The 22,311-nt window shown below is 37.8% G+C and overlaps 4 protein-coding genes across 4 annotated transcripts in view; 2 read left to right on the forward strand and 2 right to left on the reverse strand.

Moving 5' to 3' along the window:
• LOC306991003 (uncharacterized protein) overlaps positions 1-22,311 on the forward strand; it is a 538,544-nt gene that overhangs the window by 139,831 nt on the left and 376,402 nt on the right. The window lies entirely within an intron of this gene.
• LOC306990471 (uncharacterized protein) lies at positions 1,916-10,759 on the forward strand (the record flags this gene model as incomplete). The annotated part of the gene is made up of 6 exons (XM_079597347.1): positions 1,916-2,102; positions 9,184-9,291; positions 9,580-9,606; positions 9,691-9,762; positions 9,855-9,929; positions 10,521-10,759. 6 exons carry the CDS (start codon positions 1,916-1,918, stop codon positions 10,757-10,759), a joined length of 708 nt encoding a protein of 235 aa, XP_079453473.1.
• Positions 14,801-22,311, reverse strand: part of pank4 (pantothenate kinase 4 (inactive)) — a 153,872-nt gene continuing 146,361 nt past the window's right edge. Inside the window, exon 20 of the mRNA XM_079598411.1 lies at positions 14,801-14,835. Coding sequence (XP_079454537.1) covers positions 14,816-14,835 — 20 coding nt within the window. The 3' untranslated portion in view covers positions 14,801-14,815. The remainder of the gene's footprint in view (positions 14,836-22,311) is intronic.
• The window catches only part of draxina (dorsal inhibitory axon guidance protein a), a 59,159-nt gene continuing 58,195 nt past the window's right edge, over positions 21,348-22,311 (reverse strand). The window contains exon 7 of the mRNA XM_079598421.1: positions 21,348-21,737. Within this exon, the coding sequence (XP_079454547.1) occupies positions 21,625-21,737 (113 nt within the window). The 3' untranslated portion in view covers positions 21,348-21,624. The remainder of the gene's footprint in view (positions 21,738-22,311) is intronic.

Genomic DNA, 22,311 nt, shown 5'->3' on the forward strand with positions numbered 1-22,311 from the left:
TGTATACACTGTGTGTGTATATATATATATATATATTGATACACTGCCGATTTTGCAGGTTTTTCTACTTACAAAGCATGTAGAGGTCTGTAATTTTTATCATAGGTACACTTCAACTGTGAGAGACGGAATCTAAAACAAAAATCCAGAAAATCACATTGTATAATTTTTAAATAATTAATTTGCATTTTATTGCATGACATAAGTATTTGATCACCTACCAACCAGCAAGAATCCCAGCTCTCACAGACCTGTTCGTTTTTCTTTAAGAAGCCCTCCTGTTCTCCACTCATTACCTGTATTAACTGCACCTGTTCTCCACTCATTACCTGTATTAACTGCACCTGTTTGAACTCATTACCTGTATAAAGCCGCGTTTCCACCGCGGGAACTTTCCCCAGGAACTAGGAACTTTGGGCTGGTACTCGGTGTGTTTACACCGCAGGAACCAGGGTCTAAATGAAGTTCCAGGTAAATATTTCCCCCTCAGAAAGTCCCTGCTGGCGAGGTAGTGCTTTTTCAAAGTTCAGGAACTTTCGGGGGCGGGACTTGTGCGCTGAACGTGCTGATTGGTTGTATTCACGCCGCATATTGACTGGAGGACTCCACACAGCATTCTATTTTAACCGGCATTTTAAAAAATCTATTGCGGTTCGTGGCTTCATGCATTAAGAGTTGTCTGTCTGCAAATATGGAATTTAATTATTAAAAAAACACTGGACCGACGACGAGGTTCAGGCTTTATTACGCGTATTTGTGTAACAGGACATTTTCTGCGCGTTCGTCCCAGCCATCTCACATTCAATGTCCGCAATACATCACAAACACAACTACAGCACAGTTTGAATCTCCTCCATACTTGTTATAAATGTGGCGCTCAAAACTGATTACTGTCCGTCGCAGACTGGGAGGAGCAGTCGCGCGCAGTTTATAATCTTCCCGGTACTTTAGACCGCGGTGTAAACGCAGAAAGTAACCGGTCTGGGGCAAAAAAAGTTCCTGGGAAAAAAGTTCCTGGGACAAATTGTTCCGGGTAATTTCGGTGGAAACGCGGCTTAAAAGACACCTGTCCACACACTCAATCAAACAGACTCCAACCTCTCCACAATGGCCAAGACCAGAGAGCTGTGTAAGGACATCAGGCATAAAATTGTGGACCTGCACAAGGCTGGGATGGGCTACAGGACAATAGGCAAGCAGCTTGGTGAGAAGGCAACAACTGTTGGCGCAATTATTAGAAAATGGAAGAAGTTTAAGATGACGGTCAATCTCCCTCGGTCTGGGGCACCATGCAAGATCTCACCTCGTGGGGCATCAATGATCATGAGGAAGGTGAGGGATCAGCCCAGAACTACACGGCAGTACCTGGTCAATGACCTGAAGAGAGCTGGGACTATAGTCTCAAAGAAAACCATTAGTAAAACTATGCCGTCATGATTAAAATCCTGCAGCGCACGCAAGGTCCCCCTGCTCAAGCCAGCGCATGTCCAGGCCTGTCTGAAGTTTGCCAATGACCATCTGGATGATCCAGAGGAGGAATGGGAGAAGGTCATGTAGTCTGATGAGTCAAAAATAGAGCTTTTTGGTCTAAACTCCACTCGCCGTGTTTGGAGGAAGAAGCATGAGTACAACCCAAGAACACCATCCCAACCGTAAGGCATGGAAGTGGAAACATCATTCTTTGGGGATGTATCATGTTATCATGTTGAGCCTCTTGTGTCCAGATCTTACTTATAAAGCAGTGAAACGCGTGCCTGGCCTAGTTATTTAAGTACACCTCATAATTTGCAACGAGATAAATCGGTTAAGTTTGTGAAAATGGCGCACTTTTCCCAAAGACCGGAAGAGTTTAAGCCACAGCATGAAACGTGGTCTGCCTACGTTGAGCGCATGGAGTTGCTGTTCGAAGCTCATGATGTCGACATCCATCGGAAAGAAAGTTCCCGTATTGTTGAGCTCGGTCGGCGCAGCAACATATGGCCTTCTACGCAACCTGGTCCAGCCTGACAAGCCAAAGGACAAAACTTTTAATCAGATTGTGACCATTCTAAAAGATTACTATGAACCTAAACCATTGGTCATCGCCGAGCGTTTCAGGTACCGTAAATGTGTCCAGAAAAGCGACCAGACAGTGACTGAATATGCTGCTGAGCTGCATATTCCGTCGATCTAAGAGTATTTTATGATCTATAATGTCGAACGCAGGACTAAGATAGAGTAAAACTAGTATTGAGATACAGCCTTGGTCAGAAGCTAAAAGTAAATCATTTGTAATTTTAACGAGTGCAGTTTCTGTGCTATGATGAGGCCTGAATCCTGACAGAAATTTTTCCTGACAGAAAAAGAAAGAGCACAATTGAGCGGACACAACTTTTTCTAGTATTTTAGACATAAATGGAAGATTTTAAATGGGTCTGTAATTTGCTAGGTTATTTGGATCTAATTGTGGTTTCTTAATAAGAGGTTTTATAACTGCCAGCTTGAAAGTTTTTGGAACGTGACCTAAAAATAGAGACGAGTCAATGTGTATGTGTGTGTGTGTGTGTGTGTGTGTGTGTGTGTGTGTGTGTGTGGTATAGCCCCATCGATCTTGTGTGTGTGTGTGTGTGTGTGTGTGTGTGTGTGTGTGTGTGTGTGTGTGTGTGTGTGTGTGTGTGTGTGTGTGTGTGTGGTATAGCCCCATCGATCTAGCCTGTGACGTGATTGTGTATGATTTGGCAATAGAGGATAGCCTGGTGAAAATCGGGCGGACTCCCCGAATTTTTTTAAACATGTTTAAAAATGATCGGGAGGTCGAGAGGTGCTCGTAACGTGCTCGGCTCGGCCCGTAATTCCTCTCACACGCTGCGAGCCGCGACCATGCGAGCATCACCGATTTCCACTAGATTTCTCTCGAGTGAAAAAATGATCTGCGAGCACGTAAAACCAGCAAAAATCGCACTGTGTACGCCCGCCTTAAGGGATCAAATATTCAGCAGCCCAAGCTTTATTATTTGCTCATCTGTATTATATATGTTTTTTATTTGTTGAACATCAATTAAATTTTTAACCTTAGATGGGTTTGGACGTTTTTTTGGATTTCCAAATTCGGGGAACAGACAGATCTATGTGATGATATCTAGGTGAAAGAGTCTCTATGTGATGGGATTTATCTGACCTTGGTGATGTGAGGCCCAGGGGCGTAACTATCGGTAAGCAGGGTAAGCGGTTGCTTACGGGCCCGGACCAATCAGGGGCCCGCCCGCGTGACTGGACGATATTGATTGACAGGCCCAGGCGGGTCCCCCTATCGCATTTTACTACTTATAGTCTGATCGCATTTTAATTTTTTGCTTATTGATTTGAATAAATAATGACAACAACATATTTGACTGATCATTAAATAAATGTTTGAAACGAACAATGATGAATTTGGTGTAATTTGTTTCGAATTGGGACTGGGGAATCCCCGGGTGAACATGCGCATTGCGTGCAAAACAGTAAAAACCGGTGAACTTGAGACAGATATGGAGTCGTCAAATTTTTTGTCAGAGCGTTCTTTTTCTAAACTGAAACTGATAAAAAGCTATCTCAGGAGCTCAATGGGACAGAGTCGTCTCTCTGGACTTGCCATACTGTCAATTGAGAATGCCCGTGCGCGCTATCTGGATCTTAAAGGAGAACTCCGGTCAATTTTAACATTGAGCTCAATTTTTAGTAAATTTGGAGTGCTGTCAATACAGAGAACAACGACAAAAATCGGTGTTGCCTACACCATGTTATCCTCTTTTTAAAATTTGCGACTTGAATGCTTAAGGGTCGCTTAAGCCAGTATGTCTGCTTCTTGATCTGGTGCCCAATTTGTCATGTTTTATCTCTAAGACTATGAGCCAAATTACTAGAGAGAAGAGCCAAATTACTAGAGAGAAGAGCCAAGTCAAGTCACCTTCATTTATATAGCGCTTTTAACAATATAAATTGTTTCAAAGAGCAGCACCATCCTAGGAGGGATGCATACCATCTCTTTTCAACAGGTCAGGTTTGCCCCAAAAACTTTTCCAATTGACCGTTCGCAAAACCCCGCCCTCGAACGGTTCTCGTCCAATCCTAGCTCAGCAACTGTAACTAAGGAGAAGGACCTCCGTCAAACATTCCGATTTCAGCAAGATAGTGAAACGATGCGCCTATGGCAGTGAGGTCTGCACGGGCTTAAAACTTGCTGTATTTTATGATTGCTTGCAACTATTATTAAAAAATAGGGCGTCCTCTGATTGCAGTGTTGTGACTGAAAACACGGGAGCACATGCGCAAAACAGTTTTGTAAAATGATATAATATGATCAAATAAAAATGATTGATATATAATTTTACAAAACTGTTTTGTGCATGTGCTCCCGTGCGCTATTCTGTCTATACTTTCTGTCGTGCCCTGGAGGATATGTCTGCTGCATTACTCCAAAACCAATCACTTAATCTATGGATCTCAACCCAGCCATGGCTATGGTTCTCAATTGTTTGACGGGCGTAGTAACAATAACAAAGGGGCGTGGCCCCCACTAACACAGAACGTTTAGGGAACGTTAGGGAACGTTAGTTTATGGTTCTCTAAAGGTTAGTTTGAACCAAACCAAAAACGAACGTTTAGGGAACGTTCCCTTAGGGTTATAACGTTCCCTAAACGTTAAGGGAACCAACCAACTAAAACGTTCTCCTGTGGTTGCACTGTACCTCCACACAACGTTCCCGTTTGGTTGTTTTTGGTTGTTTTTGGTAAAGTTTATTTAAACAAGCTCCATTTAAGTTTTTGACGTAGCATATAAAAGGTTTGCAGTCAGTTGATTTAATTCACTCAAAAATGATTGGTCTTATGAAATCCAAGTAAAATAAACAGATTATCAAAAGAATATATTTAATTTTAGACTGATCAATTTAGCAAACAATACTTTTGTGCCTGATTTCGTTTTTTTAACTGTATTAGTTGAAAATACTTAAAACAAGAATCTATCAATCGAACGATTTTCACAAATAAGAAAATTCACTTCCAACAAAGTAGTTTTTTTTTTTTTTCAGTGTACAAATTCAACCGTTACACCCCCACGCCAGTAGGGGCAAGTGCCTCTGTTTTCAGGTGACCGATTGAAATCCTGGGTAACGCTTTAGATTACAGCCCGGAAAGTACTCCGTAATTACAATGAAATTACAGTGTAACTTTCGGTAATTACAGTGTACCTATAAAGTACTTATGTGTAAGTATAGGGGAACAATATGTAAAGTCTTGGGAATAAAGGGGTAACAACCAGGAAAATACTGCGTAATTAAAACTAAATTACAGTGTAACTTTCGGTAATTACAGTGTACCTATAAAGTACGTACGTGTAAGTATATAGGGGAACAATGTAAAGTTTTGGAATAAAGGGGTAACAACCAGGAAAAAAAAAAATTACTTAGGCAAATTATTAAGTATTTTAGAACTACGGGGTACTTATACTATAATACAATCTTACTTTTGGGAGCAATTTAGCGAGTAGGCTACATACACCTTTTTGTAATAATAGTGTATACAAATACAAGGCTTTTTTCAAATTACGGGGTAGCCTATATATCAGTGCATTTATAAAGTAGGCTAATTTGTTTTTATTGCAAAGGTGCACTGATTAAGTTGTTTTAAGGCAAGTAAAACTATTGCAACTTTTTTTTTTTTTTAAATGCTGGGGAAATATATACTCTTGTTTCATGTAGTTACAGGGTAAGTATGACATTGCGGGCCGTAAATTAAAGTGGTGCTTCTTACCCTCTTGTTTCATGTAGTTACAGGGTAAGTACAATAAAAACACATGTAAACACACAATCTGATATCACTTGGAAAACTTTATTTGAAAAACAACTTATTTTAAAACGGATTTACAACACTTTCTCTTGCTTGGTTTCCTCCTCCTCTTGTTCCTCTTCTTCTTTCTTTCCACTGATAAATCTTAAGAAGGAATCCCATGTCTCTTGCTATTCTGTATTATGTGTTAAAAGAAAATACAGTACAGAAATGTCCTCACCATTTACTCATCTATTACCCTCATGTCATCCGAGATGTATATGAATTTCCTTCTTCAGATTAACACAACATTTTTTTTTAGAAAAATATATAATCTCTGTGAATGCATAGCCTAATGCAAGCCCATGTGTTCCTAAAAGTTGACATCAAACAGCACATACAGCAATAACTAAAGTAATCCATACGACCCCAATGGATGAATCAATGTCTTCTGAAGTGAGACGATAAGTGTTTGTAAGAAAAATACCAAATATTTAAACATTTTAAAGACTATCGCTTCCGTTCCGACCAACTGTCACTTGCGCGTGCATGAGAGGGTTGAGTTCACGCTTGACACGCGTGACGTAAGCGCGCCGAGAAACCGAATGTCTATTTTTATTTTTTTTATTAATGCTCACAACAAAATACAAACAATAACACATAATAATAATGAAAAACAAACAATACAGAAGAACAGAGATGGCAGTTCTCGCGCGAGTTTCACATCTAACTCCCGCGAGAACGTAATGAACGCGTGAAGCTTCACCAAACACGAAGCCAAGCCGACTCTCATGCACTCGCTGGACGCTGGTGACAGTTGGTCGGTAGCGAAAAGATGAGTAAATTACGAGAACATTTCTGGGTGTACTGTATTTTCTTTTAATACATAATACAGAATAGCAAAAGACTCATTCTTAAGATTAGGCTAATCAGTGGAATGATAGAAAAAGAAGAAGAGGAACAAGAGGAGGAGGAGGAAGTAGGAAGCCATGCAAAAATGTATACTTTCTGTCAGGACTTTAGTATTTGAAATGAAAAGTTGATTTTAAAAAAGGAATAAAGAATAATAAGTGTAATATGTTGTAAATCTTTTTTGAAATAAGTTGTTTTTCAAATAAAGTTTTCCAAGTGATATCAGATTGTGTGTTTACATGTGTTTTTATTGTACTTACCCTGTAACTACATGAAACAAGAGGGTAAGAAGCACCACTTTAATTTACGGCCCGCAATGTCATACTTACCCTGTAACTACATGAAACAAGAGGGTAAGAAGCACCACTTTAATTTACGGCCCGCAATGTCATACTTACCCTGTAACTACAAGAAACAAGAGGGTAAGAAGCACCACTTTAATTTACGGCCCGCAATGTCATACTTACCCTGTAACTACAAGAAACAAGAGTATATTTCCCCAGCATTTAAAAAAAAAAAAAAGTTGTAGTTTTACTTGCCTTGAAACAACTTAATCAGTGCACCTTTGCAATAAAAACAAATTAGCCTACTTTGTAAATGCACTGATATATAGGCTACCCCGTAATTTGAAAAAAGCCTTGTATTTGTATACACTATTATTACAAAAAGGTGTATGTAGCCTACTCGCTAAATTGCTCCCAAAAGTAAGATTGTATTATAGTATAAGTACCCCGTAGTTCTAAAATACTTACAGTATAAATAGTTTGCCTAAATATTTTTTTTTTTTCCTGGTTGTTACCCCTTTCTTCCAAAACTTTACATTGTTCCCCTATATACTTACACGTACGTACTTTATAGGTACACTGTAATTACCGAAAGTTACACTGTAATTTAGTTTTAATTACGCAGTATTTTCCTGGTTGTTACCCCTTTATTCCCAAGACTTTACATATTGTTCCCCTATACTTACACATAAGTACTTTATAGGTACACTGTAATTACCGAAAGTTACACTGTAATTTCATTGTAATTACGCAGTACTTTCCGGGCTGTAATCTAAAGCGTTACCAAATCCTGTCCTATGTCCTGACTTCCGTGTTCTGCGATTTACACCAAAGTCCTTCTGGATACACAACTTGCCTGGGAATCCGTCTTCTTTCAGTGGCTTTCGTGTAAATGGATGCTCAAGATAAATTGTTTGAGCACAGGTATGGAGCCCTTAACGTTATAGTGCTAGTTAGTTTTTTCGTCTCTTTAGAAATACACACGTTGCACCCACTGTTTGTGATTTTCACGTAGAATAATAATAGTTCAGTAAAATATTTTTAGAATACTTTTCTGCTATCACTGTTAGAATACATTCAGAACATGTTTAATTTATTCCTGTACCATTGGCATTTTACACTCACTTATTTGCATGTATGCAAAGCAAGGCCTCTGATTAGGTGGCAATGGCGTCAATGCGTCTCTATTCAGTCATTTTCAGACATTCCAATGCCGTGTTAAATGTGCTAACGTTATAGCATTGTGTGTCTGATCGCTCCTCTATCAGCTTTAGAAACTGGTCAGACAATAACAGCTATAAACTACATAATCCTATTACTGAAATTGACAATCTAAAACAGTGAAATTAAAAAAGCCATTTCACTACATGCTAATCTTGAGCAATATCATTTTCTCCTTTTTTCCACCTTTTCTCACACCAAACAACGACGTACGACGCCATCAGAAAGCGCATTTTGGGAAATGTGTGGATCCGTCCGTTCGCATTTCTGTGTTTCTATGCATGTAGAGCATCATTGTGGTACGTGTATGTTTTTACGTATGTTTGCCTGAACCATGTTTGTACAACTAAACGTAGCACAATTTGTGTGTATATATTATAAAATAATCTGTATAGTGGATGTAATGTCCGTCCGTAATGCTCGAACCATGATGCAGTATCTGTCTGCTTACTCGAGCACATACGGATGTGTAATGTCACACACTGTAGCATTATACTTTTACGTTTAAACAGTGCATTAAAAAAACAAACTCCATATCTAATGTTTAAGAAAGAAATAACATATATTCGTGGTCGGAGATAGCAACACTCCATTTTAGTTTAAAATGACCCTCTAAAATGCTGATTGGCCAGGTTTGCTGACGTCAAGGCATGTGACGCAACACGGACGTTCCTGATTGGCTGGAGGAAATGGATAAGTCTACGTAGAACTCAGTAGACCGTTCACTATCAGGAAGTATTGGAAAAACAACCAACAACAGCAACCATCGAGCTTCACATTCTCAAAAAGTAAGTGAAATACGTTACAGTTTCATGGTTGTAATGCAAGGGTTTGGGGTTTAACTTTAAGCCGTCTAGAAAATCTGGCTGTGTACAGGTGACTTATTGGTGCTATACTATATATAAATAAATACGTTTTCTCTGTATGGAAATAATGCTTTGTTCGGCTACTGTCTCACAAAAACTTTGTTCTCTTAATGTAGATTCCTATGACAAAGCCATGAAAAAATGTCGGCGACTGATGGACACTTCCAGCATTGAGACGGAAGACGATGCGAGTGTCCACAAAAGGCAGTGTAACGCCCAAGGAGGTTCATGACGGATTCTTCAAGTGATGGTAAAACCTTAAGTACAGACATTATTTACACAATTAAAATTTTCTTTTAGCAATCTGTACAAATTTTTTGGTCTTTTATTTCAGATGAATCTGTTCCACAAATGAGAGAGTGTGAGAACGGAGTGTGTGTCTGGATGCCCTGTCCGTAAGTTAACATTTAAGAAACCTGAGTCATATTTCCTACCATGGAACTACTGACATTCAACCTAGTGCATATCATGTGACTATTCTGATGTGTTTGTCTCTTCCTGCCTGTTTCCAGGTCCGCAGCTGCCTCCACCACCTGCATGTAAGTTTTTTTTTCTTCCTCCTCCATTTGCAAGAAACCTACCATAAATGAAGTGACCAATATTCATATCTACTTTCTTTTTAGATGAGTCAACACCACACAGAAAACCAGCCGGTCGCCCAGAATTGGATGGGTCTATTATGACGCAAGCTGAGGGTACAGTGGCTTTGCATTTTCCATTTCCAATTAAATACTATTTCATGACAAGGAACTTGAGAGTAACTTGACTTTTTTGTTGTTGTAAACAGCAGAACTCATCACACAGAGGGAGGTGAGACATCACACAGAGGGAGGTGGCTCAGCCATGGAGACGGAAATGAGAGGTAAGAAGACTCACTTAAAGGAACACACCGACTTTTTGGGACTTATTCACCGTATCCCCCAGAGTTAGATAAGTCCATACATACCCTCTTCATCTCTGTGCGTGCTGTAACTCTGTCTGACACCACTAGCCTAGCTTAGCACAAATACTGGAAGTAAATAGTTCCAGCTAGCATACTGCTCCCTATAAGTGACAAATAATGGCAACATTTTCCTATTTACATGTTGTGATTTGTATAGTCACAGCGTGTACAAATAACAAGGTCACATGTGAGACAGCCATCTTCTAATCACATACATACTCTGAACTATATTCTCAGAAGGCCGAAGCACTGCTACTTCTGCGGAGTGATTTACTCCAACTCTGAGCGAACTCTCTGCTCCTCACCATGGGGCTTCTCAGGGGCTACAAGCAAATCACTCCCAAGAAGTAGCAGTGCTTCGCCTTCTGAGAATATAGAATATAGACTTATCTAACTCTGGGGGATACGGTGAATAAGCTAAAGTCCCAAAAAGTTGGCGTGTTCCTTAAGTTGTTCACATATTCAAGAAATGTATAACAACTAAAACTAACATAATACATTTTTCCATAGCCATGTGGACATCCATTACCCGTATGGCACAGCGAATGGACTCATTTGAGGAAAAGATGGAGCAGAGGCTGGATGAGGTGCTCATGCTCTTAAGGAGCTCCCAGTCCCAGTCACCTCCCTCTGCTCCTGTCGATGATATGTTGCTGTCGCCCTGCTCGACAGTCACAGAGCTGGAGGAGTTTGACAGGAGTCTCGGTCAACAGGAGAGGAGGGAAAAAATGGTAATTAAGTTGCCATAGTCCTGCCCTACGATTAACACTATATAATTGCATAACTTCAAATATCATTATAACTGAACTGACGGCTCTTACAAAATGAGATTGTACAAGCTCTCCACTTTGTTCTACATGTATAATTTGTATTTATATGTTTTACAGCAACTTTTCCTGACAACTCTTGGAGGTTCGACCAGAGGTACTGCCATCCGTCGCATGCTACGGCGAGTGGCAACCAATGACGTCCTCAAACAGTTTAGTCTGCGGGGCAGAAAGGCAAAGAAGGCCTTTCAGGACCTGACAATCTGCAGGGTTATAACAGGCAGGTGTTATTTTATTGTTCACATCAGTATTATGCTTAGCTTGGAGGTTTTAATTTGACTTGTAACTTTACTTCATTTTGACTTCTACTCTAGCGGCCTTCCAGAAAAACTTCCCGGTGGTGACTGCAGCAGAGACGGAGGACTTGATTGGGCAAGTGCTGAAGTTTACTCCACACAGACGGTAAATTAGAATACTTCTATGTGATGTTCATAATTATCAAAGGAATTGGAAAACTATCAATATTTGTCATAATAAAAAAAAACAGGGTTGTTAGTAAGGCAATTTGTCTTGCGTTTGTCAACGTGTTCATTCTCAGTATGACATATCAAACTTTTGTTTATTTTTTAGGCCAGCTGAGAAGGACTGAGAAGGGCTGATCGGACAAGACAATGGAGCTCTTTTTTTATTTATTTTTTATTAAACAATTGTATTTTTGCCACTTTGGCCATTCACTTTATTGTCCCTTTTCAATGTGAAATTTGTCTTGGACTCAAAGCTGCATTTATACACAACATATATACATACACACAACAACATATGCACAACAACAAATGCACATTACATTATCATTCCAATATACATCTTGCACACTACATTTGCACTCTTCATCACACTCTTTGTACTTAAATTTCTGTTTTATTTGTATAGTTGTAAAACTGATTCTATTCTTGTATTTATTTTTTTAGGCCTTTTATATTTTTTGTATTTTGTAATTTTATATTGTCTATATTAAAGTTTTAAATCCCATCAAGTTTGCCTGTTCATTCATTCCTGCTAACATATAAATTCATTTCTGCTTGTATAATAATTAATTCCTGCTTATGCACAGACAGTTTAAAGTAATAATAAAATTGGTACCATTGTTAGATTTTTAAAGGTTAGTGGAATGTAAAAAATAACCTAAAGGTTGCAACGTTAGGGGAACGTTCTAGGAACAATTGTCTATGAATTCTATATTATTAAGCGGACACCCTGACAGCCAGCGATTGAATAAACACAATCTACTATCTATCTCATCACTCCTGCGAACAGGAAGGGGGCCAGAGAAAATTACAGTGCTTTACATCGTACTTGTGAGTTCACACCTCTTTAATATTAATTTTGGTGATCTCCAACAGGCAGAAAATCATTAGTGCCGACGTGAATAATGATCTTAGAGAATTTACGTTTTATGATTAGCATTAGCCAGCACTTTTAAATTTGCTTTGATGTCAGGCGCTCTGGCTCCCGGCAAACATGTGACTATGGTGGCTGGTGTCTCTATTGATCGAATCACCAATTACCAGGGCACAATCAACAGAATTCTCAGTGGGTGTTTCACTGAGCGGGGCAAATCGATTTGTTATGGTAATCGGAACGGAAAAGTGTTTTTTTTTTATCCGCGACTAGAGCGATCCCTCACTGTCTCCCATTTGCCTTGCTGCACAGGCAATAATACAGCCGGAACCGAATCATGTAAAGAGTTCACTATGCTATTCACAATGCGCATCCAAAATAGTATCTAAAGCTCTAGCACTCTTACTATCCTCAATTCAAGTTTGGATGCGTGTCTCTATAGTTCTGAAATGTTCTCCGTCAGGCTGACTGTCTCCTTGCATTTATCACATATAAATCCTATATTGCCGACAGAACAGGCTATGCTAAACATGTGAGATGAAGTGCAGGTGACAATAACAGGACAAGACATTACTCACCTTGTTTGTTGACTGATTCTTACTCACCTGGGCTTTTTATGAACTCAAAGGTGCGTGCGCATGAGAGAAAAATAAATAAATAAATAACTGAGCGCATGGGTGGCGCGTTAACAGGCTAGCGAGTTACTAGCGTGTTGTGCTAACAATAAGGGAAGCTAGCGATGTTAGGTTAATCTGAGATGTTGAGTAAGCAGTAGTATAAACAACAAGAAATGATAGTAAATGATGGTTCAAAACAGAAAGAAATATGAAGCTAATACGAGGCTTAGACGGAGCTTACAGCCTCGAACAAACTCACAGCAGGCAAGGTGGACAGGAGAAATCGATCCATAAACTCTACAAACTGAAACAAAACTCAGCGAACACTTTTCACACATTTATGAACAATATATCTTTATAAACATTTAAGTGTGTACTTTTAAATGATCTGATTCAAAACGAAAACAAATATTCTCTGTTTAAGTTACTTTTATAAAACCAACAAGATGTACAGTTTCTTAAACGCTTGCTCATTAGTTTTAATGTGACCACACCCACGCGTGCAAAAGAGATTGACATGCAAATCATCCACATGAAGGAATGCTCATTACCTTAAAAACAAAGCATCAAACTTCATCAGTCCTCTGCTTTTCGTCGAGTTTGGAAGACACGCTGTGAGCTTACATTGGATTTACCTCAGAAGAAGAAGAACGCGATTTGAAGACAAGAAAGATTTTAAGGTAAGAAATGTATTCTGAATTATATTAGTTAGTGTTATTATTAGTGCATAAACTTCACATTGTAGTTGAACTGTTGCTAGACTAAAATGTATGAAATCAACGGAAACATTTTGAAATATGAACTATAGACAGGCAGGCTACCTTTCAATGCGAAATTTATATGCAGTACATGTACAACACAAGGATGTTTTTATGTTCGATAATAGAACAAAGCATGGTATAAAAGTAGGCTAGTATCAGTGTTTACTCTAATATGGTGAGTTTAGAACAGTGTTTACTGTTAAATACAGTTCGTAACGAATGGAAACATTTGAAGTAACATATCCATATATTTTTCTCTAGTGTAGGCTAGTGTACTGAATCCTTTTTAACGATTTACAGGCCGCATGCTACAGGCTATTGTTATTATTATTTTATGCAGCCCTACACAGTATATGCCTACAAGGCACAACAAATCTAGTGTTCATTATATATATATATATATATATATATATATATATATATATATATATATATATATATATATATATATATATTTATATGTATATATATAGTAATTTCATGCCATTTCATTTCAGTAATCGCGCAGCCGTGATCAGCTCGCTTTTTTTCTTATTAGTGCAAAAGAGACTCAAAATACTCTTATATGTTATATGTTAATATATGTTAATGATTTTGTGTTATACATAATTCAAAACTGTTAAATGTCTTCTTTTATTTGTGTACACTTATAACAAAAACCAAATATTGTGTTTTCGTTAAATAAAGAAAATAAACATGATGTTATTCTGCCGTCTCTCACAATGTGAAGTTCATTCTGAAACACGACAGAAAATGACCTGTAACTCAGCGAATGTTTGTCACAAAGACTTGAGACGGACAGTCGTGGTTAGAATTAATGGCACCCCTGGTATGATCAAATATGATCAAAACTGGCTGTAAAAACTAAATCTACATTGTTTATCCTTTTTATCTTTCATTCAAAAAATTGCCAAAATTCTAACCTTTCATTGAATAAAAGAATTGAAAGTGGGGGAAACAAGTTTTGGAGAAAAACATTTATTTTATAATCTGATTACATTATGTTGCAAATTCTCTTTCATGTTTTGTACTACTCTGGTATAGGATGGAGTGTTTTTTCTTTGTGACTCTTGACTGATGACATTCTTCTTCCGCTGCTCATCAGCGTTCATCATGTTCCAGTACTTCTTTAATTCTCTAATGTCTCTTTCAACTTGCGTTCCAACCTGGACCAGTTCGTGGACTGACTGCAGGTTCAGGTTCCCTCACAACAGTCTGGCAATCCGAGGGTTGCAGTTTCTCAGGATAGCTTGAATCATCTTTCAGTCATTCCCTTTTCCACCTTAAACACAGGACATGGTAATAGAAAGTGAGGTCCCCGAAACTTTCATTTACCCCTTGCCTCCTTTCCATGAGCTTTCTCATGACCATTACTCCATAATCTTTCATTAAAAAGGCTTGGAGGAAGGATTCTTTGAATTGCTGCCAATTATGTATCATTTTCTTTTCAGCAGTCCACCAGTCTTTGGCTGTGTGACTCAAAACAGCAGTAAGGGAAGCTATAGTTTTTACTCATCTGTTAATGGGTGGACAGCGAACAGAATTTAGGAAATTGAAGCTTGACAGGTGGGTTATACTGGATTCCTGACATACTGTCAGTAGTACAGTAGGTATTAGAATTAATTGTTGTTGGATGGGGAGTAGAAATTGTTGGGTTGTATATCTGTAGTTTACGGTATATCTGCCTGTCTCGCCTTTTTAGAGAATCCACCATAGACTGACCCAGATCTTGCACGACTCACGAGCATCTCTATACATATATATTTTTACTCTTCCACATTCATGATCAATATGATATGACACTTTCTCTTCAATGGATTTACACAGTGCCTCACAATCCCTTACAGATATTTGGGTAACACTTTACAATAAGGTTCGTTAGTTAACATTAGTTAACATGAACTAATAATGAATTGCACGTATACAGGATTTATTAATCTTTGTTAGTGTTAATTTCAACATTTACTAATGCTTTATTAAAATCTTGTGCACATTAGTTCATGCACTGTGAACTAACATGAACTAACAATGAACAGCTGTATTTCTATTAACTAACGTTAACAAAGATTAACAAATCCAGTAACAAATGTATTGCTCATAGTTAGTTTATGTTGGTTAATACATTAACTAATGAACCTTATTGTAAAGTGTTACCGATATTTGTTCAGTCACCTGTTGTCGAATCTTACTGACGTTTTTTTCCCCCAGAGCATCAAGACGGTATGTTTGTTGATTATGGTTGGTTTAGGATCTGGTGCTGCATGCTCGGGCTCATCATAGACCTCTGGGGGTGGAGGAGGTGGTAGTTTAAAAGCTTTGTCAGGATCTTCCACAACAGCCCCATCCTCCTCATCTGATACAATATACAAATCACTGAAGGTATTGGTCAGCTCTTTCAGTGGCTCTCGTGTGCTCTAAATTATGCTGTTGAGAAGTCTGGGTCGGGTAGCCAACATGAATTTTGTCAAAAACCTACTTTTGCGAACTAGTCCTTGGGTTCCGCCCGATCGAAACCAAACCACTGCAGAACATTTTCCTGGAGTCTGATTATCAATAATTATCTAAAAAAAGTTGAAATTTTGATTCACGGTTGCAAAACGTTTGAAGTAGGCAAAACCATTTTTACTAAAATGGTTATAATTCGTGAACAAAATTTATGAGGCCGATCGGAACGAAACTCGGTGGGCATGTTCGACTCATGGCCCTAGAGGTCTGTAAGAATTTTGAAAGAAACCGGCCACTATTTGGCGCTACGAGTTTTATGCCCTCTGTAATCACGTGGTGTTTTTTTCACATCCACACAATATGCTTATCATTTGATAGATCTCGTCATACTGAACAACTTTGCCTCAAGAACCACTGCTGTCAATCAAATCGATCATTAAATATAAATGATTATGTGAAAAACCTACTTTTGCAAACAAGTCCTAAGTTTTTCAACTGATCGGAAACAATTCTCTGGACTCGCTTTTTAACTTTTGCATTTGGATGGCTATAACAGGGTCATTTGTAAAAATGGGTGTGCCAAAAAATACACTCAGAACTTACGTGAACATCCCCTTCAAAAGCCTGTGAACTAGACATGATTTAATTGGGACCATTCGATAACGAACAAATACCTTAAAACCTTACTAGCCTGTTTTTAGGCTTAATTTATATATCAGAGTAAGGACAGAAAGGCAGAAAACTTGGGTATTAGGTATCTCAGTTATTATTAAAAGATTAATTTGAATCTCCTTTGATTTACCCAACAATGTACATAAAGACCCACAATTTGCGGTGAATTGTACATCTATTATATTCAACACAATCATCAAAAACATTTACACTGCACAAAAATAAATATATAAACAAAGTACAAAATATTAAATTAATTTATCTAAATAATCACACTGTAAAAAAAAATGTAACCTCTCCAAGTCAAAATATTCTAGTGACTGGTCACATCTAAATTGTTTAATTGGTCCAAGTGAAATTCTGTAAAATAAATTGAATTAATTGTTGCAATAGTCGCTTAACATTGGCTCAATGGGAAAAAATATGTCAGACTAATTGCTAAATTTAGATGTGACCAGTCACTAGAAAATTTTGACTTGGGGATGTAATTTTTTTTTTACAGTGCAAGAAATAATCAAGAAATGTTCAGTATTTGGGTGATCTGGACAAGAAAAGAGAATGGTAAAAACTTAGTTGAAGGTGAATCCGATGATATTTGATAATGGTTGCAATTATGATGTCCATGCAAACGTCAGCACTTTCAGAAAGCAAAGTAAATGAATGGTAATCCAATCCAGTGACATTGATGAAGGCAAAGAGCCGAAACGTTTGTATATTCTTTATATATTATGCCCTGTTTGTCACAAATAAAGTATTCTTAGAGTGCAGTCCTTTTTTGCATTTTTGCACTGATATAAAGGTCTCTGCACCTAATTAGCTGGGAGAGAGAGTGGTGAGTGTTTTGCTTGCAGTGTATGCTATTTCAAACATAGCTAATGAGTCAAGAAAAGAAAAAAGTATAACCTATATTACATCCGATTCATTCATTGTTGCATTGTGGTATACAGTACCCAGAATAGTATGCGCTCTTGTACACTGCATATAATAGCAAGTAAGTAGCATTGTAGTGTACTATTCCAAACATAGATGTTGTCTTTTCAAATCACACATTATAAAGGTTTTAAGGAAACTTATATAAAAGGTAGATTGTTGTGGTGACCTAAATATTTGCAATAGCATGTACAATATATCACAGTCGGCTATTGTCTTAAAACATCTGTGATAGAAAAAAAATACTGTTATGATCCTTGTGTCCTTAGTGAAGTTTATTTCTGGCATTTCAGTTAAAAATAATTGACAAATTTGTGGAGCTTGAGAAATCTCGAGATGAAAACAAGATAACCAATAAGACTTTACAAAGACTAAAACATCTAAAGCCTCATAAACATGCATGTCTATTAATCAGTTAAATCAAGACAATGATGGGATGCAGAGGTGTTTCAGACCATAAAGATGCTCAGTGATTTAAAATGACAACCTATCCATCTCTCCCCTCTGCCCATCTCTATCCCTCTAACCTATACAGTATGTAACAATCACTGATTCAATCTTCTATCTTTCTGTCAGAACACAGTCATTGTAGCACATATAAGATAGCTGTTTGCAATAAATAAAGTATACATTATAAATAAACCAAACAAATCCACATTCATTTGAATACAAGAGTAGCAGTAGTTATTTAGTGTAGCGTCACATTAGAAAGCAGTAGAAAAAGCCTTTCATTCAGACACAAATGAATCTGTACAAATTTAACAAGTAACGTTTGACAAAGAGCAGGGTTTGGGCAAAATTCATAATATAATAATTGGCGTCTTTTCAAGTCATTATTGTAAGTTTTGAAATTAAAGTGGATACAGTCATGGATATTGAATTGGATTTTGAATGACAGAAAGAGAAACTGACTGAATTGCAATTCAAAGAAATTCAAAGTTTTATGACAGCATAAATAACAATTCATCAATTTAATCACTATTCTTCCACACTATGCTTATGCTAATTTAATCTCTGATATGCATTTTCTAATTAGACATATTTCTCTAAACTAAATTACATTGTTTCCCATCCAACCCAGGCTTACTGGAAATAAGTGCCTGTGTTGGCATTTCTGCAAAATGAAATAACTTACGGTCTACACTATACCCTAGATAGTGTTTAAAAAATGCATTTGACTAAGCAACCATGTAGTTTGCTCTTTTTATTGTGACCTATGTTGTACTATGAAGTTGGTTATATGATGTAGATGTCATAATTATTATTTTTTTTAAATTATGCACTATGGTAAATGCGTTTTGAAATTTATAATACTGTTTATTAATAGATAATCTGCCCTCGTAATCATAATTTATGTTATCATAATCATAATTTAAAATTGTTGTCGTTTTACTGTTTCTAGTGTTCATTTCAGCTGGAAAATAAAGTAAATTGTATGTATAGGTATGTTGGAGTTTTGTAGGTAGAGGCACATATTTCTAATAAGCGTAGGTCGTTTACTTCTGTAAAACTAATTTTAATTTTGCCACCCAGCATCACAAAAATTCACCATACTGTTTTCAGATAATTGAAAAATAAATAAATAAATAAACTGGCCATATCTGAATATATGAATTCTGTAACCTATTGAGCTGTAACTACACACATGTTAAAGGCATACTATGCAGCTTTCCATTTTTTGTAAAACAGCGACCCCTATACTTGCACTGTTGTATGAAGCGTCAGGCATGGAACAGGCACAGATAGACTCCGAAGATATTGACCAGGTGTTTCACGATTTCATACAAATATTAGACTACTACATACTGCATAGTCTACTGAACTACTGATGATAGGATAATAATAAGTTTATGTCAATTGTTAGACTACTTTATAATAATAAAGTAGCCTACCGCGTTTGACGTTTTTACATGATTGCAGCTAAATCACAAGTAAATAGCCTATAGTCTAGGTCTACTGTATCATTTCATTTGTGTTTTTTGATTGTAATGTAAACATTACAAAATGCCAGATGACATCAATAAAGTTAAATGTGCGTCGCATTATTTCATAACATTGGCCGTTATGATGTCATTAAACATGATTATTGCAAACTATTATCATAATAGTTTGCAAATTGTACTCGTTTACACTATTTACAACCTCTAGGCTTATTTATGTCCTGATAATTATGTGAGATATTGACAACTGTTCTCGTGATAATCGCAGGAATTAACGTCAACAGCGTCGTCTGATATAATGGATGAATGAACAGCATCGTAAAAAAATGACATACTACAAGCAAGCGCAACAACATACAACATAGAACGCAAACAAGTTTACAAATAAGAGATTTATTTACTAGTCCATCAACAAGATTGCCAGGTCAGCATCGCTGTTGCATCCAGTGCTGCTTTTTAGCTTGCGCAAGCCTGACCGTGTGACTCTTCTCTGGTTCCTCACGCGGTCAGATTCTCTTTTCCTTTTCCTAGTCTCTTCCGACCGCGTTTTCTTTGCTTTTTCCATCGTCGAGTATCACGTCTGAAATGTGCGCAAGTGTCTTCATGCTTCATATGTTGTTACTGTGTGTGACGTCGTTGCCGTAAAGCAAGTCGTGATTCTCGCGCGATTTGTCTGGGTTACGATTGCTGTTTTTTTCAGCGGCGTCCCCCCCCAAGCTGTACTACCAGGATGATTCGCCCTACTATGAGTTTGTTTACCACCGAAATTACTTTGAAGCTGTTATATTAATGAACAATTTCTACATAGTGTGCCTTTAATAAAGTGGTCTCAAACTAAGTTCCTGGAGACCCATATCCCTGCAGAGTTTAGCTCCAACTCAACTGCTTGGAAGTTTCTATCCTGCATACCTTGATTAGCTGCAGAAACTGAGTTTGAGACCTCTGTGTTAATAAGTGATAAAACATGCAGACAATTCAATGGTCCATGTCTTTGATTAATTCCATGGTCCAAAAAAAGTAATTTGATTTTCAATAGTCAGCATTTCAAAATTGCCTTATTAATATCTTCTTGTGTTTCTAAAAAAACAATATGGGTGAAATTCTACTTCCTGTCTCAAATTCCAATTCTGTATCCTGATTTCTCAATTCCTCCTTATAAGCCATTCTAAATGTAATTATGAATAGGGCATCACCCTGACAGGTTAGTACAGCATAGGTACATTTAAAAAACAGATAGTTCCGGTTCATGATGCTGATTGGTCATTACCCGTGATTTATATATGATAAAGCATGGCTATGACGCTTCATTGAACAAATTGATGTTTCGATGTGCTACACTCTTAGCAACCACCCTTAGCAATGTAAACAAGATCAATCAGTCAATATACTGCCACAACTGTTCCATTTATGATGTATTTCAGCAAAACAAACTATTTTCTGTTTCAGGTATGGTACTGAGTTATACTTTTGAATTGAATTTAGGCAAACTTGTGCTGTGCTGCGAACAGGTCTGTTTTAAATTAAAAGGTTAATGCTGAGAGATAAGCATATGTATGTTTGTGAGAAAATATCATATTGTGTAAAAAAATAAATGACAGTGCATGTAAACAGTTCCTAGTTCCTTATTTTATTTAAGCTCCATTAGATGAGGCATTACATCTAGAAATATTTTCTTGCTTTTTTACAGTCACTGTCATTTAATGGCGGAAGGATGGAATTTAATGATAAAAAAAAAAATTAAAAAAGCATATCAATTTTTTAATATAAATGTTTGTTTGTTTTTTTTTGGGGGGGGGGGGGGGGGGTAATCCTTTTAAAAAAGCAATAAGGTAGCCTACTCAAGGTGTGCAGTATTTTAAATACATTCACGGATGAAGGGGTTGCAGGCACTCTGCTTCACGCCATGCCTAACAGCGCCCTTCAGTCGTGACTGTATTCACAATACCGCATGGCCTCTTGTAACCTTATTGGTTATACTGTGAGTTGAGTTAGAGCAAGCTTTAATGGATGTTTAACTTTGGCCCCCATTCTTAAGACTCAGTCCATTATCAGTCATGGGGTATGAGAATGCTTCTCTGTATATGTCAGATGGTGATGAAGGCCCCTTGGTTGCTGTTGGCTGATTCTGGCTCCACACAGCGGCCACGTCTTCGGGTCACCCGCCTCTTGCGGTGGAACTTGGCATAACAACGCAGACCTAAAGAATATTACATTTACATTAACATTTATTCATTAGCAGACTTTTCATCCAAAATTACTAACAAATAAATGTATACTTTGATTGAATACTGAAGTCAAGACACTGACACCTGATTTTCTTGGGCGGGGAGCATGCTCGTTCAGTTCTCAAGGGGGCTGAATGCGAGTATTGCAAGAGTTTGTCTATGAAGAACCCTGCGAATCAGGACCTGCTGCAGCTGCGGCGAGGAGAAAACTGAGATCATGGGGCTCTCAGATGCAGCTCGCAGAGGAATTCAAGAAAGATATGGCTTTTAGTCCTTCTGTAGCTGATGAAGGTGAGCTGCTGGATGAGGATGTGTTATGCTCACATCTTCTGATCCGGCAGTGAGTGCACTCCTGGCTTCAAGCCAAGAAGAGAAGGATGTGGCTGTTGAGGACGATGATGTTTTTGAATCCTCACAGCCTGCCCGCTCCACATACAATGAGTTGCTGGAGGCTATGTCTCAGGCCACAGACAGATTAGATCTAGCAGCGGCGTGAGAAATGCGAGCTTGCTGGTTAGCCAGTTAGACAAGCGATGTCTATTCGTC

Source organism: Phoxinus phoxinus, assembly GCF_949152265.1.
Source record: "Phoxinus phoxinus genome assembly, chromosome: 22".
NCBI classification, from domain to species: Eukaryota; Metazoa; Chordata; class Actinopteri; order Cypriniformes; family Leuciscidae; genus Phoxinus; species Phoxinus phoxinus.